The sequence below is a fragment of the Natrix helvetica genome (assembly GCF_964273705.1).
Source record: "Natrix helvetica genome assembly, chromosome: 1".
In the NCBI taxonomy this organism is placed as follows: Eukaryota; Metazoa; Chordata; class Lepidosauria; order Squamata; family Natricidae; genus Natrix; species Natrix helvetica.
This window is the reverse complement of record NC_138548.1, coordinates 200,950,758-200,968,947: the sequence shown is the minus strand read 5'-3', so window position 1 is coordinate 200,968,947 and position 18,190 is coordinate 200,950,758. Positions and strand designations below refer to the sequence as shown.

The following is an 18,190-nucleotide window of genomic DNA, read 5'->3' as shown; positions in this document are numbered from 1 at the left end:
TCTCTGCTTACCTCACAATGTAATTGCTAGGATAAAATGAAGAAAAGTCCCTCTGCAAATCCCCTTGAACTTGGCGAGGAAATTTGAGATACAAATAAGAATAGTAATATAAATAAGCAGGCACTTCCAAGAAGGAGAGGTTTTGGGTAGGAGCATTTGGCCCACTCACTTCCTTTTCCCTGAGAATAAAGTTGCAATATCAACAGTCTATTTTCCCTTTCATGATAGCCTCAGTCAGGTTCCCACAAGTGCTAAATAAGACTTCAATATTCCTTTGACACTTTTATTATAAATCATCTGATTTTCAGTAACAAGTGGCTGGGTTTGCACTGAGCCTCGAGGCAGTCATATAACTCATTTTAAGTTTTGTAAGGTGTCCCTGTAAGCATGGAGGGGAAGTGTCTACTCTAACCCAGCAGCTTGGATCCTCAAGTTTGTTATCCCTTTAATTGAAAGCCATGTAAAAGTGATCAGGTTTATATTAAAGATAAAAAGAGAATGGGAGTAGCCTGTTTGCATTTCTTGCAAAGTGTCAGGTTCCTAGCTGTTGCATTACTATCCTTATTTACCATTAAAAACTATATATGACCAGATGTTACTGTGCAAAAGCACTTTGCATCCTTTACCCATTGCACAATAATGCTGGGAAGTAATAAGTAGGCAATAAGGAAAGTAAAATAGAAAGGCAGTGCTACTCTGTCAAGAACGATGCTGTATACAGTAATAAAAGAGTATCGCTTTTATTTATTTATTATTTTATTTATTGCTTTGGGCATGAAAATGTCAGATTTGTAATATAATATGAATAGTTAAAATGGCTAAGGAATAGTTAAACCATTAACAAAGGAAGGATAGTTAAAATGCTAAGGAACCATTTGGCCATCTAGCTAGCTCTGGCAGCATCACTCTGAGTGAAATTAGCAAACATAAACTCAGCCTAAATTCATTTAATGTTTCATTCTAATTAGATTATTCTTGAATGCGCTTCATTTTCCTCCATGTAAATGGTTCGCTGCCCTTCATTCCTCCTAAAGATATTGCTGCATTTGTTGAAAAAGCTGCAGTTTAAAAAAAGAAAATCTGGGATTTGTGATTGTTTTCTCTTGTGCCCTCAAAGATTGGGAGAAGTCTTAATTCTACTGGAGCTTGGAGGGTTGTCAGAACCTGTCTTAGAAGGGTGGGTATCATTAATATGCCATCACAAGGAGAAATGTGGCACAAATATTTCACCAGTGTCAGCCACCAAGAAAAGACTAGTTTGGCAACATTTTTCTATCCCTTCAACTAGGCCCTCACCGCATCAGGAATGCTGGCATTTTTATCAACCCTTCTCGCAGCATCACTCTTGTGTTGCCCTTGCTTGGTGGAATCTGGTGTCAGCTGTCCCAGTACAAAGAGGTTGCATTGTCATTCGCTACCCCATGGACTGTCAGGCATCACAATGTGCCTCTGTGTGGGTTGGAAAGAAGAGTGACTGGATGCCACCTGTGCCATTCTTTGGATTTTGTTTATGTTCCTTATGTGGCATTGAGTCCTATTTGAATGGCAGGAGCCAGAATGAGAAGTGGACATGGCAAGTGTAGTATTTTGTTCCCCAGGTCCAACTGAGCAATGTTGATGGGGAAAGAAACGGGGAGGGGGCAGACATATTGAAAAGCACCCACTGGGGTCCATGTACCTTGGTTCCAAAAGCTGAAGGCATTCTTGTGGCATTACTGAGGTGCACAGCCACACACAATAGGTAGTAATTCACCCATCCTTTGTGCATAGTGGAGCTCAGCAGCCATCTCAGCATAATGTCCTTTATTATAGATTAAGTAATTTATCAGTTTCCATATTGCTGATATCTGATTTTCTGTCAGCGTTCCTCTTGAACAGGCAATGGCACTAGTCATCATGGTTCCCTTATAATAACAAATGTGAGGATCTTTTCCTTTTCCCATGGATTTCTTAGTTACCCATAACTTCAGAGAAATACTTGGGTTCTCCCCCTCCCCATGAAAGCCATTGAAATCAAGGACGCCTACAGAGCATTCCCTCCCATTTTTAAAGTATTAGGGTCATAATATAACCAACTACTAACTTTGACAATCAGGTTAATGCTGCAGTGGCATAATGGTGCCCAGGATATTGGAGGGGAGGAACCTGTGAGTAGATTTGTATGCAAGGGGAGGGTGTAATGGGCTGCCTGGGCAACAGGGGAAGAGCTGCTGCCTAGGCAACTGTGATAAGACATCTGAGCCCAGGAGAAAGCTCCAAAGGGATCTTTCCTAGCTTTCTGGAAAGTAAAGGGAAGGAAGAGAGAAAGTGCTTTCAGGCTTGCAAGATTACTGTAGCTTTACAATAAAGGTACTGTTAATACTCCCAGTTTTGGTTTTCCGTTTGGACTACCTCAAAGGGCTGGCAGGAAGAGCATTCATGTGCAGCAGCTCAAAAATAACTAGAGGCAGCCTATGAGTAATTGATCATAAACTTCATATTTTATCAAATACATCTTGTGCTTGCCAATCTTCCATGTACTCTTGAACTCATTCCCTGGACTGCTGAAAATAGAGAAGTAGATAAGTGTCCCCTCCTGAGCCACTGGAATAATATCCTGGGTGAGTCTCTTATCACTTCACAAACTCTGAGTCTGATTTTACTGTTATGGAAAGCAAGCTGGGAATTCTGGGAAGGGAAATACAATTTTGTCTCCATGGGATAAATCATCTATTTTTTTATGACAGCAGCCCTGAACTCAAAGCAAATTGGTAGTGGTTGTGCGTTTTATAGCTAAAAAGCATTTTTCATTGTCCCAATATTTTTTTTTCTAATCCTCATGATCATGTTGGGGGGGGGGGGACATGTATTTAACAAGTACTCATTTTGACCACACCAAGACCACAAGAGTTTACCAGATGGACTGTGGTATTTTAAAGTACTAGTTTTTAACACTGAAAAGTGACTAATCTCACAGTTGACATAATCTTCAACAATCCTATTGCCAAGACCTTCACACTATAAAGTGCATGCTGAATCAGAAGTTATTTTTAAATTCAGAAGCCTTCGTCCACTTACCACAAATGTGTTCTATAAATCACACATCTGTTAAATAAGACTTTACTTACCTTATTGTGTGCATTGTTCATGGACCTTATTTCCTCCTTAACACAGAAATTACCCAGCTTTAATTTAAGAGAAACAAATTCAACATGATCAGATGGGGCAAATTCATGTTGTGCATTCAACAACTTGAAGTGCATTACTCTGATACTCTTCAAAAGCTCTGCTGCATAACCCTGTTTGCATCACAGTGAAAAGAAAAGAAAAAACATCCTGATTACAAGGCACCTTCAGGCAATTGGAGCTTGAATAAAGACCATAGTTTCCTGTCTGGCTGTGAATGTTAACTAAATCAGCATTATTTGGTTAATTGTGCTATGTGCTACTAATGCTATTTCAAAGATCCTGAAGTCTATTCAGATCCTCTAATTCAGTTGCCACTGTCTACATTTATTGCATATAATTTATTTCTGAGTCACTATTTCTAGCTCCTGGTTGGGTGTTCATATGGACCTTCTTAACCTAATAGGAACACAGAACATAAAATAACAGACTTGGAAGGGACCTTGGAGTTCAACCCACGCTTGAGCAGGAGACCCCACACCATTTCCGACAAATGGTTGTCCAATCTTATTGAAAACTGCTTAGCTTGTGCCAATGTGTTTCTTTTAAGGCCACATATCCGTTTGTTCTAGCTACAGAGAATCTGCTGCTCAATTTTGCCTGGTGGTCACAGCACAGCCAAAGGTTTCAGCCTAACAGAGAAGGAGGTTCCTGATTCTGAATATTGTGTTGATTGAGTGACTTTTTTTCTGTCCAAGTTTTTACTGAGGTAATAAAATCAAAAATCCAGTACACTTAGAAACCAGATGGAGATACATGTTAGACTTCCATGGGATGATACTGCCCCATTTTTAAAACTCCTTGGAAATTAACAACAACAACAACAAAACTGCCAGCAGTAAAATTAGGGGAGAACCGCTTTTTCTTGTCTTGAAAATTTGGTCTGCAAAAATAACTTTTCTTCCAGAGAATAATGTAGGTTCATCAACTCAGGAGTGATTTTTGGGGCTCTGGAATACCTCTTATTCCAGGCTTCATCAAATGTAAACTAAAGTCTGATTGCTGAGCAATCACTTCAGGGGTTACTTGGGATTTTGTCCTGACATCCAACTAGAGTTTTGTAACTTGGCCTTTCCTTTGGGGCACCAGTTACAGCTCCCATCCCGAAGTGCATTACTCTGATACACTTCAAAAGCTCTGCTGCATAACCCTGTTTGCATCACAGTGAAAAGAAAAGGAAAAAAAATTGTTACAAAGGCATTTTTCTACCAATTTTGGAGGTATCATCAATGGTATTCCATCCATTCTCCTTGTGCAATGAACCAGTTTCTCAGAAAGGATGCATAAGTAGAAATTTATTCTGTTACTTAGATAAAAGAAAAATAATTCTAAACAGCCAATCCTTGATAATTTGCCAACCTACCCCAGTCTGTGGTAATGGCAATAAAAGATTTAAGAGTACAAAATATTTAAAATGTTTAAAAAATCCGTATTGAGATATCTATATCTAGGCCAGTGATGGCGAACCTATGGCACGCGTGCCACAGGTGGCACGCGGAGCCATTTGTCAGGGCACGCGAGGCGCTGGCCAGCTGAGTTCACCCTTTTTAAAAGCCATTTTTCGCCCTCCAGAGGCTTTATAGGAGCCTGAGGAGGGTGAAAATAGCCCCCCACCCCCCCAGAGGCCCTCATGAGCCTCCCTGAAGCCTCCGGAGCGCAAAAACCCGGCCCTACGGGCAAACTGGAACTTCGGGAACAGACTTCCTGTTTGCTCAGAGGGTTGTTTTGACTGCTCCCGAGGTTTCAGGGAAGCCGCCTGAAGGTCCCTGAAGCCTCCAGAGGGCTTCCGGGGGGGCTGTTTTCGCCCTCCCCATGCTCCTATAAAGCCTCTGGAGCCTGGGGAGGGGGTGAAAAAAGCATGCAAAAATGGGTGGGTCGCGCATGTAGTGCGCACATGTGCACAGGGGGGGTCATGCATTGCATTATGGGTGTGGCACGCCTGCACACAACCCCCCTGCGCTCCCCCTACTTACGGCACGTGAGCCAAAAAAGGTTTGCCATCGCTGATCTAGGCCATCGTAACGACTGAAGTGTACCATCGTTTATCTGAAAGAAATCAGAAGCTGGATTACATATGCCCTCAGTTTACAGCCGGTCACAATGTGATCTACAGTTTGACACGGGACCTTGCAGTCACACTGAGGGGAGGATGCTATGCCCCATTTATACAGTGAATCCAGAAGACATGTTACAATGCGATAATTCTTTGGGAGAAATTAGAGGGGTTTTATAAATATTTTAAAACAATCCAGGCATTGCAACTGCTCATCCTGAGTCAGATTCCAGAAAATAACTAAGATGTCTCTCCGTCCTCATTCCAGAGCTATAAAGGATTTAACTCAAAGCCTTTTTCTCCTCCAGAGTCAGCAGCTGTACCATGCAGGGATATCCACAGAAAACACTTTGGAAGTCTCAACCCATTCCCTGTGAGAGCAACAATCAAGGAGGACCAACAGGTTGAAATGAAAAGACTTCAAGATAAATATTAGAAGGATGATAGCTGCAAAGGATGGTATTGGGGGTGGGGGGAATAGAAGGCCCTCCTTGCTGAAAATGTTCTGCTGGGAATTGGGCGGCCAGCTGTCAAGGATGGTAGGAGAATTCCTGCACTGAGCAGGCGACTGAACTATAACTATTTATCTCAATAAAATCCTTTTCAACTGACATTCTCAGACTCTGGGGAAGAACATAACAATGTTTACCTAACAGCCCTTTCGCTATCTTGTCTTGGGGCAACAATAAAAAAGCTGACACCGATAAAGGATGAAGTGTTGTTCACTCCATTAAAAACAAAAGGAGAAGCTGAACTGAATCAGTGAGAAATGTAGGAAGGAGTAAAGATGGGGCTCCCGTGCCCTTTTGTCTCTCCTGAGAAACTGGATTGACTTTCCATGTCACCCACGGCTTGGGTGCCATGTTCACAATGCAGCCTTAAAGCTTGAACTGGGATGAGGGAGAGGTGTTTTGGCTCCTAAATCAGAAGCATCTAAGGGCGTCATCCTCTCCCCATCATAGTCCCATCTGCCACAGGAAGGAGTTGGCTTTGCAAACACATTTGCAGAAGTTGCTCACCCCCAATCTTTCTCTTTCTTCCTCCTCCCTTCCTGGGAGGCCTCAGCTTTGCCATGCATTGCATTTAGTCTTTCAAAACTTAAAAGGAAGGGGGAGAGGGAGGTGAGAATGTTGGTATTAGACAGAACTGGTCAGAACGTGCTGAATATACTGGACTGGTGCAGAGTCCAGTATGGAAATGCCTCTTGGTTGCCACCTCAACCATTCTTACAGATCTTTCCAAGCCAATTGAGGTGACTATGCCAATCTATATGCTCTCCCAGTGGTAACCCTAATAAAACCATTATCCTCTCAAAACCTCTATGAATTGATAAATAAAATATAGATATTTCTGTAAATACTTCACAAATTGTGGGCCCTCCATCACTGGAAGTTTTTAAGAAGAAACTAGACAGACACTTATCTGAAATATCCTGCTTGAGCAGGGGGCTGGACTAGAAGACCTCCAAGGTCCCTTCCACATTCTATTCTATTCTATATTTTCATGAAGAAATACTGTCCTATCCTATACTGTGATGGAGTTGGATGACCAAGTATTCCAATTTTACAGCATTGCCCATTTCTTGAGTTTAATGGCATTTTGAACCATCCCAAATTTTATTGCTGTTTCTTTTCAGAGGCACAAATTGAAGTTGTTTTCATCTTTTTTGCCTCTACTAAAATAACCCACCTTTTTCTTCTCTCTTTTTTGCATGCCTGCACACACATTTAAAAAAAAAAACCTCTGCTTCCACTCAAGCCATCAGTTATTAAAGATCATTGCATCTGCCATATTTAATTGAACACATTTTTTGAAAGAAGATAATTTTGCTTATTAAGAAGTTTGCTTGTCCTTCAAATCTGTTGTCCTTACTGAAGAACAAGAAAGCAATAATATCCACCAACAGAGCAAAAATGGACCAAAAGAGTCACCATACCTCCTTCCGCCCCCTTCTGAAGTTTTCACTCTGCAGTGAACTAAAGCCGTCACAGGGTACAAACTTCCTCTAACAAAAAGCCGCAAGAGGAAATGCTGTTTTTTGAAACCTACCAAACTTAGCTCTGGAACAATTGTTAGTTTCCAGAGGTTCAATCTGGATGAGAAGGAAGGTTTCATTTGGTGCTTCAGTGAGATGACGGTGTTGGAATGAGCCAAGGATAATGGGATCTCGGATCAAGTAAGACCTTGGGACAGGTTCAAGAAGTAGGGGGTGGGGTGGCCTATCAAAGCAGTCCACTCACTCTGTGTACTTCAGTTTTACTTTTGCAAAGAAGAAGTCAGCTAAGACTTCTGATCTCCTGATCTGTTGGGAAATAAAAACATTTTGCTCCTCTAAATGTCGCAATGGTCTATCTTAACAAGATCCTTTGCAATACATAAGAGTATGGAATAGAACAAGTCTTCCGTGCTTTATTTTGTTGGCACCTTTGAAAGTAATGTTATCCTGACCTACTTCTTACAAAGGCTCTTGCTGAGTCAGCCATATCATGTAGGAAGACTGAAGTGTTTCCCCAGAGCACTAAAGCTGAATTAGGTGGTACATGGCTAGCCCTCAGTTGGCTTGTAAAGTATTTGGTTTACTTGATTCTTGAAGATATGGAACTGATTTTAAGAGCTCAGAAGCGGGAATAGAGTGGAGATTGGCAGTTACATGTGAAACCTCTTTAGGGTTTTTGCTACTCTGCTATGTAATTACAATAAAACCATGTTCCAGAAACACATTTTTTTCTGCTGTCTCCCTGTGACATTATTTTTATTTTATCCTGTGAGTGAAAGAGAGTTAAATACCTTTAGCTATTCCAGTGTTAGAATGTGTTCTGTTCTGATCTTGATTGTCTTCACAAAAACTGGGCTTTTTATAAGTTCTTTTCTCTGATTCTCTGATGCTTTTTGCCTCAGGGGACAATATAGAAAATGGGGCAAAACGGGCTGGAGAGAAATGTAAGCCTCCCCCATCTTTATAGTGCCAAACCCAATTGGGTCACCACTATCTGAGATATTTTTCACTCTTCCTTTTCTTTTCTTTTTTCTTTTTTGGTAAAACAGTAACTCTAAAAATTGCAGGAAGTGATGGCCTTAGAGCTGTCTTTCCAGTGGCTAAGGTTCTTACAAATATGGCCATCTAATCAGGGCATCCCAGGTCTTCTGCCATCAGTATAAGGGAGTGACTTTTTAATCAAGATGGCCGCAGACTGGATTAGTTCTGTCTTACACCACCATCATGCTGTCAACCCCTGAGTGGGGGAAAAATGGCTGGAGGGATCATGTAGGTTACAATATTAACAGTACAATAGGTACTTATTAGCCCTGTGAGGTAATCCATACATTGGCTTGGCCAATGCTTTTTCTGGCAGGGGAATTATGGGAATTGAAATTATGAAAGTCTAGTTATTGAAGTAGGTATGTAGTAAAGCAAAAGATTATTTCCATTCTATACCTTTATCTTGTTCTAAGACAAGATTCTCTCTTAGATTCCCAATAGAAATGCCCTATTCTCTAAATTCATATGGCTTTCATATTTTGCTACTGAATCCACTGGGTTTTGTTTCCCCAGGGAAAAACCACAGAAAATATTTGATCTGTTTGTTGAAGTGGCTCGTCCATCACTTGCAGATGATGGTAAGTCTCAATTCTGTTAGACAGTGGTCTTTTGGGGGGAATTTAATAGTAAGTGAAAATAAAATTATATACATTAGTGTGGGAGGTTTATAGTACAGTCTGAGATAGCCCTTGATTACATATGTGGAGTGAAAAGAGTTGGATCAAAAATGAAGCTTTTTACTTTTTTTTTTAACCTGCTATTGTATTCTTGTTGTAATTTACAGTATTGTCTTTTTTACCCATCATATTACCCTGTTATGCTGTTTTATTTTGTTTTGTTTTGGCATAGGATGATGTGCAAATCCATCTATTATGGTCAGTGAAAGCTACTTTTCATGGGGCCAGGAGCCACACTTTAATAAAAAGAAGGTGTAGTCTCTGAAGGTCCCAGAGAGTGTGGTTGATGATAACGAGGCTGAGCAAAGTGGATGTCAAGGTTTTATAACCTATTAGGTTTAAAAGGTCAGATTAGGGGCAGATATTCAAGGAGAACATCCATCTATCAAAAACGACTTGATGTATATAAACAATTACTATTAATCAATATTAGTATTGCCCAATTATGCACTTCAGGCAAGCACCAGAAGTTGGATAAATAAATTCATTATAGAGGATTAGAAAGCCATACAAAAAAAATTTGTCTAACGACACCAAGGAATAGTTTATGTTGTTATTTACATGTATTTTTAAACATATATTTCTATGTTGCCACAATCAAAATCAATTCTCAAAGATCATATAAACAAATATAAAATGAAACCCATGAAAAATAAAAAAAATACATTGCAAAAATTCGATAAAAGATGGCAACAGCAACTCAAGATCAGGGAATGGGGTGAGGTGGGGAAGGATCTTTAGAAATTTGCAGAAAATCAACAAAGAGAGAACCAACCTAATCTATCCTCAATATTGGTGCTGCAACAGAAAGCAGCACCTCCATACCTCAGCCCTCCTCTCTCCCAGAATTTCCCAAAAGTGTGGGACTTACAGCAGTTTTTCCTTGCTTGATCTAATCAGCAGGCTGAAGTGGGCTAGAGTTAGACCCACATATTTAATCTTATCTCTCCTTTTCCTACCTTTTCAAGGCCATGGCAATGTGGCTCCTCCTTTCCCAGCTTTGAAGGTTTCTGCCAGCTCTCTCTTGCACTTTGATTGGCTTTGGGAGAGTTACAGGATGGAATTAGTTTGCTTAAAGCTCGCAGAAGCTTAATCACCCATTTTGCCCCTTAAACCCGCCACCCTCCCCTAGGGTAGCTCAGTGAAAGTGCCAACTGTAGTAGAAGTGAATATTTTGGCTGCTTAGTGGAGAAAGAATAGGAGAACAGCAGGAATCAGTGGTGGCCCTAGAATAACTTCTGGTAATAGGTGACTTAAACTGTGTAGTTAGACTACTCCAACCCTTACAAAACTGTTTTTTTTTTAATTTTCCCTTCCCTCCACCCCCATTGAGATTTGGTGTCCTACTTTTCTTGGCATTTTGATATAATGGTTGAAGTTCTGGATTAATAGAAGATTGTGAGTTCTAGGCCTCCCTTGGTCGTAAAAGCTAGCAGGGTTATTTTAGGCTAGGCAGATTCTTGTACAAATTAAAAATGCATAACCTAGTTATTAATACATCTAATACTTGAATCAAATTCCCATCAAGGCACAGACTTTCTAAGGCAGTTGCTGGAGAAAGAGCCAGACCTTCCAGGGTCATTAAAAGGATGATAGTGTTGGGGCAATTTGAATCACCAAAATGTAGAAATTGCAAGAGAAAAACACAATCTGGATAACATGGGGAAAATGGAACCCGGGATTTGCTTTATTTACAATAAAATGGTTATGCCTGTTTTCTGTATATTGATCTTTGTTCTGTTTTTCTGTGCAGATCCTCAAGTGCATAGACAATTCCCACTGGACTTCGATGACCAGGTCTGCCTCCTTTGTAGAATTACTACATAGTCTCCCCTCTAACTTCTTTGCCTTCCAAAAATCAGCACAAACTTAAATGCCACTTTGTTCTGCCTCTCCTTCTGTAGTTCTGAAATCCTGTCTTATCATGAATTTGCTGATGCTAATGCATGCCGCCTACTCCTTTTTTTTTCCCTACCAGCATGAACAGCTAAACTCACTGAAGCTCCTGACCTCCTCAAAGAGCCAGGTTTCATAAACTTAAAACCTGCCCTGATTTGCAACCATGGAATCCAAAATGTGTATCTGTGCACTGTGTAAACCTCCTACTTGATAGGATACAGGTCATAAACTTGGGAAGTATATATACAGTCAATTTATATTAGGAAGCTAGTTTGCATAGAATCGTAAAGAACATGCTCAAGGTAAAATTGGAGTTTGGTTGGAATTGTAGCATATATAAATTGGATAAACCTTGAGCTGTTAGCAGAGAATGCTGCTCATGAGGTAGGTACAGTAAAGGTAGTAACTTAGTCAACACCTTCTCTACAGCCTGATGTAAAGCCCTCAATTGACCCAAGCCAAGCTGAGCAGCAAATTCCCTGTCAAAAGGTTCATATGATGACAACCAAGACACAAAGCAAATTAGAACGTAATAGGAGTGAATTAACTGGGGACATTGATAATAAATGAGATGACAGAAATGAAAAAGATACATTGTGTGTCTGTGACACTAAGAGAAAGGGAAAAGATGTAACCTGAGTGAAGGTGGTGAAATCTTAAAGTGGAGTTGGTGAAGATGCAGATTTAATTAGGAAAGAAAGAACTAAACTGTATGTCAAAAAAATATGAACTGGTGCTATTTAGACTGTTGTGATCACATGTAAAAGCAGTTTTATATTCCAGAGAATGATGAAAATAGAGAAACTAGAGAAGAGATACGAGGGACTTTATCCCACACTCTCAATGAGAAAATACAAAAAAAGTGATTGCCCTATTTGGAATCCAAGAATCAATGAGAATAGAGATTATTTGGTATTTGCTTAAAAAGGGATTTGTTTGCATGGCTCAAGTGAAAGTCTGTTCATTCAAACATATGCCAAAGTAATTTGATTAAATCTAAACAATTAATTGACTTGTTTGTGATGAAATCCTGAGAGATTAGTGAAGGATATAAGGGTGACAAGAGGTTCTGGATGTGAGATGAGCTGTTCTTTGGCAGTGTCAGGAATGGATCTTTAAAAAAGAAAATGAAAGAAACTAGAATAAAAATAGAACAAATGCAGGAAGAAAAGACAAGATTCGTCTCCCAACTGAATGGAATGGAGATGAGAAAAGAGGTTGAAACAGAGTGAAACAAATCATGTTACAGACAGACACATAAGTATTTTGAGTTCAGAAATTGTAAGTATGAAAAAGGATCTTTGTTTGAAAATTAAATAAAATTGCTGTGGATACAGAGGAAAATATACATAGGAAAATGGTTGCTACAAAAATCTGTTTGGCTGTAAGTTTGAACAACTGAATATGTTAACAAGCCTCCAGCAGTGATTAAAATTGAAAATAAAAGTGATGAAATTATTTAAGATGAAGTGAAGAGATGTTGAAAGGGGTCCTTTAGAAATTAGTATGGGAATAGTTAATTTCTACAAGAATTACAACAACATGTTGAAGAACAGAATTTAAGTAAATGTTATGGATTGTAAGAATTCATTTCTTGGAATTAATTTATAGCATTTACTTCAATACCACTCTTCAACGTGTCGCTATAATTCTAAGAATTCATTTGTTAGCATCTATTTAGAGCTCTGGTGGCACAGATAAACTTTGCCCACTTCTAGGAGTTCGATTGTCACTGGTTCAAGGTTGACTTGGTCTTCCATCCTTCTGAGGTCGGTAAAATGAGGACCCAGATTGTTGGGGACAATATGCTGACTCTGTAAACTGCTTACAGAAGGCTGCAAAGTACTATGGGGTGGTATTTAAATCTAAATGCTATTTATGGCATTTATTTCAATTCTGCAGTTGAAAGTTTAGGTGTTAATAAGATATGAGAAAGGTAAAGCACACATGAAAACAAAAGGGACATGAATGGCTCAGCATTGAGCAAGGAATAAGCCAAGGAAATGTGTTGTCTCCTTGGTTATTTAATGTCTTTATGGACAAATATCACATGCCATTATCTTTTTGGCTGACTGTTTCATACTTCTTTTTTGCACTTTCTCTAATGTTCTTACCGTGAAAGCGAAGAGCATGATTTGTGTGTGTGTGTGTACTCTGTGTGTGTGTGTGTGTGTTTGTGCTAGTTTAGAGAGGACTAAACTCCTTTTTTCTGCTTTTCTATATTTTTGCTGCTCCACCCCGTCAGTTAGATAATCAAGAACAGCTGTCCTCAGCTAACAACCACTCAGTCAGCAATAGTTCAAACTCACAATAATACTGAACGAGTGGTAAAGTAGTCGAAGTTCCAACTATTGTAACATCCCTGCAGTCACGTGATCACAATCTGGGCACTAGTCTTAGATTTGTTGTCATTCAGTTGCTGTATGCCACCCAGAGTCACATTTTGTGAGATGGCCCGTTACATAAATTTGATTAATAAAAAATAAATGAATTTCTGACCATTGAAGTGTCCCCTGGGCATGTTATCACAATTGGCAACCTTCCCTGCCAGCTTCCCACAAGCAAATTTGGAAGTTATGATCATGTAAGGTCCTTACTTAATGACGCATGGTGATTGGCTTAACAATAACTGGACACTATTGGAATTGTCATTGCTAAAACTTGTGACTGTAAAGCATTATGTGACAATGCCAGTTAGCAACAGCAATTCCTGGCCCCAATTACTGTTGTTAAGCAAGGACCACCTATAAGATCCTATAGCCTATAATCCCCAGTATATACTTATTTTAAATGATTTTAAGGCCAGTTCAAGGCCATTTATGCCCTAGGCTATAGCTTGTTCATGACATGCTTGATTTCTTTGAGATTCTGATTTATCATTGTATATTATGAACCTGCACCCAGAAATTAAACTGGTCCAGGGCATTGGCTTTCATAGTTAAATGGGACCAGAAGACAAACAGGACGGTTAGAAGATTCTCAACAATGTTCAAAAGCTTACCTGATATGAGCTCTGTTAAAGATAAGAGGGTGATCAATTATCTTTTCAGATAATGTGTTATGTGTTTAACCATAAATATATGTTCCTAAAGAATAATCACATAAAACTCTGAAACCGGGGTGGCAGAGTAGAATTTTCTTTGTCGGGGGCACAGGTGGATTTCATAACAACCCTATCCTTAGGAAATTTTTCTAAGGGAGATGCAACTGGCTGGTGAGGGCAACCTACTGTATAAAATATAAAACATTTCTTTAATAAAATCTAACTTGTGGTATTTAAATAATGTAGTCTAAATCTAATTCAGTACTGTAATTGGGAATTCCTTTCAAGTGTTCATGGATAGGTTTGTATAATGTTCCATATTTTATGCAAGTGATTTCCTTGGTTACGCTTTCTTGTGCTTCTGTGAGATACTGTTGAAATATAATGATATAAAGATATTTCCTTCTTATAGGAATCAATCCAGATGTTACCCAAGTTTTGCTTCCCTCTTGATATTGAGAGGTAAGCAATGAGAATTCTCCAGTTGATATGGATATGCACTTTAAAAAGATGAAAAAGATGCTCTGTTACAATTTACGTTTGTTGACTTTTTAAATCAACCGCTGCTTTAATAGAGATTCAATGAGCAATCTTTTGCCACTAGAAAATTTTGCTTTCTGATTTCTGCAAGCAGGCCACTCTGCTCTTTCTGATACACAGATTCATCACTTGATCTCTTTGTCTGTTTGTGTATGAACCAGGGTAAAACTTTAGCAGCCGAGGGCACCACAAGGCTTGAATGTTTCATTTATGTACATCCAGCTCTAAATTAACATTATAGATCAGGGTATCAAACTCACAGTCAGAACGGCGTCACCAGTGATGTATCGGGAATTTTTTCCCCTTCGCTAAACCGGGCATGGGTGTGGCTAGTGCGTGACACATCCGGCCCAGGTGTTTGACAGCCCTGCTGTAGATGGACTCCTAAAAAATCAGATGGTGAGTGAGGAGGAAAAGACAGAGTGCTTTAAAAGCAATAGGCCTTTGTATTGATAAAATTATCTAGGAACGAAACAACCCTGCTCACCGTGCAATAAAATCCTGCTTTGTAAAATGATTTGTAAACCAATCTAACCACTGATTAACAAAACCAATGATTAGATCAGACCGGGAATCCATAAACTCAATTTACCTGTTGGCTGTATTGCAGCTGCATTAACTAAGGCCTGTACACTCAAAAATCCAATTATCCTGATGTGCCCTTAAGCTAATAAGAAGCTGTGAGTAGATGCCTATGAGTAGATCCATGTGCCCCAAATCCCCATTGATTCAAGGCACATACTATCATCAACATCCCCAGGATCAGAAAAGCAGGGAGCAGTAGCCTCTGTTTTACACCCTTAGCTGTTCATCTGCTGACAGTGCCTAAAATGGGGCTAGAACTCACAGTCTCTTGGTTTCCAATCTGATGTCTTAATCCCCTTCACCAAACTGTCTTTTTCTGTACATTGCTAACTCTTTAAACTGGCCCTAATGTGAACCAATTTATGCTGAAACAAGCTGCATTTAGGGAGAAACAAAATATTCACAATGTCTTTTTCCTGCATGAATGAGCTGTATATGTGCCTAATGCCTTAAATTCTATTGGCAGTATTAATATTAACAATAATGAAAAAGAAGATGTAGTTGTTCCCTGATCTATTGGAAATGTCACTGTTTATCAATAATTCTGTAAGAGACAGAAATCAGTATCTATCTAATTCAGGCAAAATCACATGACTAAACCAATGGGAGAGCATTTCAGATTTGGGCTAGAAATCTCCATATGATTGCTAAGTCACATTAGAAAAGTAGAAAACACTCTTAAGTTTTGGTACTGACTACGGTCTTCTGGATTTTTGTAGTCCAGATCAGGTAAATTTAGTCTCCCAGAACCAGTTATTGATCTTAGAGCAGTAATTCTTTAAACAGGAAATAAACTAAAATAAAAGGTCTACTCTGAAGAGAAAGTTCTCATTAGAATAGATTGTTCAATCACTCCTTGCAGGAAGATATGTCCACACTTTAGAAAGGGTGCTTCTTCCTCTGTCTCTAATGAGTCATTATTCTGGTTTGAAGGCACCCTTCCTCCTCCCCAGAACTGAATGTAGAGAAGCGGAAAGAAGAACAAGGCTCCTCCCAGAGTGGGGAAACGTTCCTCTTGTAAAGTGTTTTTCAATTGAAAGAATGAAGGGAAATCTCCACTTTCAAGCCAAGTTGGGGGAAATCTACATTAAAGAGTTCAAAGAGGTAGTAAGTAGTAAGTTCATGGTGACTTCCTACAACCACCCTCAATGAAAGCCCATGAAGAACCAGGAAGGGGAGAATCCTCACCTGCCAGCAACTGATATTCACTGGCAAGCTGCTTCTACATAGTGTCACCAAGAATAATCACCACTGATCTTCTTTTAATGCCATTTTAACCATTCACTCTCTACTTATACCAATTAATTGCACAGCAGCTTGGCTCACAAGTGGTATTGAGTCGTCTTTTGGGTTATGGTCTAGCAACCCCAACCCCATGCTATCCTCACTCTGTAGCTCCCAGATTTCTCAAACCAATTCATTGGATTGCTTGGGGAATCTTGGGGGATTTTTAAAGTGCAACATAAGTGTCATGGTTTGAAAAGAAAAGGTATGTGTAACACTCCAGAACCACCCCCAGACTAGCACACTTTTATCTCTTCTCCATCAATAGTTACTGGGTCCACCAATTCAGGAAGAAGCGAAACCACTGCAGAACAATTTCCCCAGTTCCCCCAGACAGCACAGACAGATTCTATGATCAGTGGTATTAAATGCTGCTTATTAGAGATCTAATGGGATAAGAATGGGTAGATCCCCACATCTCCAAATTCCTCTATAAGTCATCCACAAACACTACCAAAGTTGTATCTATCCCACAGTGAAAAAAACATATTTTTGTATGCTTTGAATTGCCGTTTTTCAAATTTCTTGGTCCTCAGCATTATGAGACATTCTTCCAGTGACGTGCAGTGAGGTTTATGGCTGGTGAGGCTGGTGACGTTATCAGCGCGAGCCGCGGTCCCCTTCATGTTGACTCAGGAAGGCGGGGAATGGGACCACGTGTGCAGGAGGCTGAGGCTGCCTCAGCCTCCTTCACACGTGGTCCCATTCCCCTCCTTCCTGACTCCTGAGTCAACATGAAGGGGACCACAGAGCGTGCTCCACGGTCCCCTTCGTGTTGACTTAGGAAGGCGGGGAATGGGACCACGTGTGCAGGAGGGAGGCTGAGGCTAGAGGAGCCTCCTGCACACGTGGTCCCATTCCCAACCACGTGTGTGGAAGGCTCCTCAGCGCCTTTTCCCTTTCCCCTTTTTTTATTTTCATGATGAAAGCGGTGAGGCTCTGCCTCCCCTGCCTCCCCTGACCGCACATCCCTGCATTCTTCCCATCATCCATTTTCTTTGCATTGTGCATGATTTTTATAAATCTTTAATGCAGGTGTGTCTAACCTTTTGGCTAGCCTGGGCCACCCTGAGTGAAGAGGAATTGTCTTGGGCCACATATAAAATATATAACATAGTTAATGTATGTAAATAACAAACTTCCTTTATTTATTTTTAATTTTTATTTATTTTTTAATCTTGTGGGGCTGCATTACTAGCTCTTCAGGGCCACATATGGCCTATGGCCCATGGGTTGGACATACCTGCTCTAATATGTTCTGTGTAGGATTCTCATCTGTATCCAGTTTAGGTGGAAATGCATCGCCTACTTGAAACTTTGAATTCATTTTTCCATTTCAGCTTTGTTCAGCATTCACCTAAATTTGTGAAAAATTCAATTGAGTTAAGAAGAGAGTATTTGTGCTGCTTTTGTTTCCTTCATTCTCCGACCTCCACGTGTTCCATTATAATTTTGAAAAGGAGCTGGATTCACCTTGGCTTGAATGCAAATGCAGAGCTCCATGTGAGCTAGGATTTCATTTACCCTACTGGCATGTCCTTGTGGCCATGGGCAGAAGAAAAACAAATGGTCAGGGGTACTGGACATGGAGGGTTTACTCCTCCTAACCCCATTGATCCCAGGCTGGGTAACATTTCTGGGATTGTGCGGGAGATGATTTCACTTACCACCCCCAGTATTCCTATCCCAAAGTCTACCATGTTTGTCCCAACCTGCTAAACAGGAATTGTCTTTGGCAAAGAGCAACTCTCTCCCTGCTCCCAGGAGGGAAAACCTATATCTATGCACATGTTTATGTGTTGTTCTGTGTGCCTCTGTGGATGAAAGAGAGAATGGGGGAATTTATCAGCTCTGCATATAATTTACCCATGAATTAAGGAATATAATTAACATAACAAAATAGG

At 40.0% G+C, this 18,190-nt stretch overlaps 1 protein-coding gene across 3 annotated transcripts in view; it reads left to right on the top strand.

Annotated features, from left to right (window-relative positions):
• The first annotated feature begins 7,219 nt into the window (after positions 1 to 7,219).
• DENND1C (DENN domain containing 1C) overlaps positions 7,220 to 18,190 on the top strand; it is a 30,479-nt gene continuing 19,508 nt past the window's right edge. The window contains exons 1-4 of one of the 3 annotated variants that reach the window (XM_081961880.1): positions 7,220 to 7,394; positions 8,772 to 8,836; positions 10,689 to 10,732; positions 14,290 to 14,339. In XM_081961880.1, coding sequence (XP_081818006.1) covers positions 7,378 to 7,394; positions 8,772 to 8,836; positions 10,689 to 10,732; positions 14,290 to 14,339 — 176 coding nt within the window. In that variant the 5' untranslated portion in view covers positions 7,220 to 7,377. The remainder of the gene's footprint in view (positions 7,395 to 8,771; positions 8,837 to 10,688; positions 10,733 to 14,289; positions 14,340 to 18,190) is intronic. The other 2 variants (XM_081961878.1, XM_081961879.1) reach the window with 2 other exon arrangements.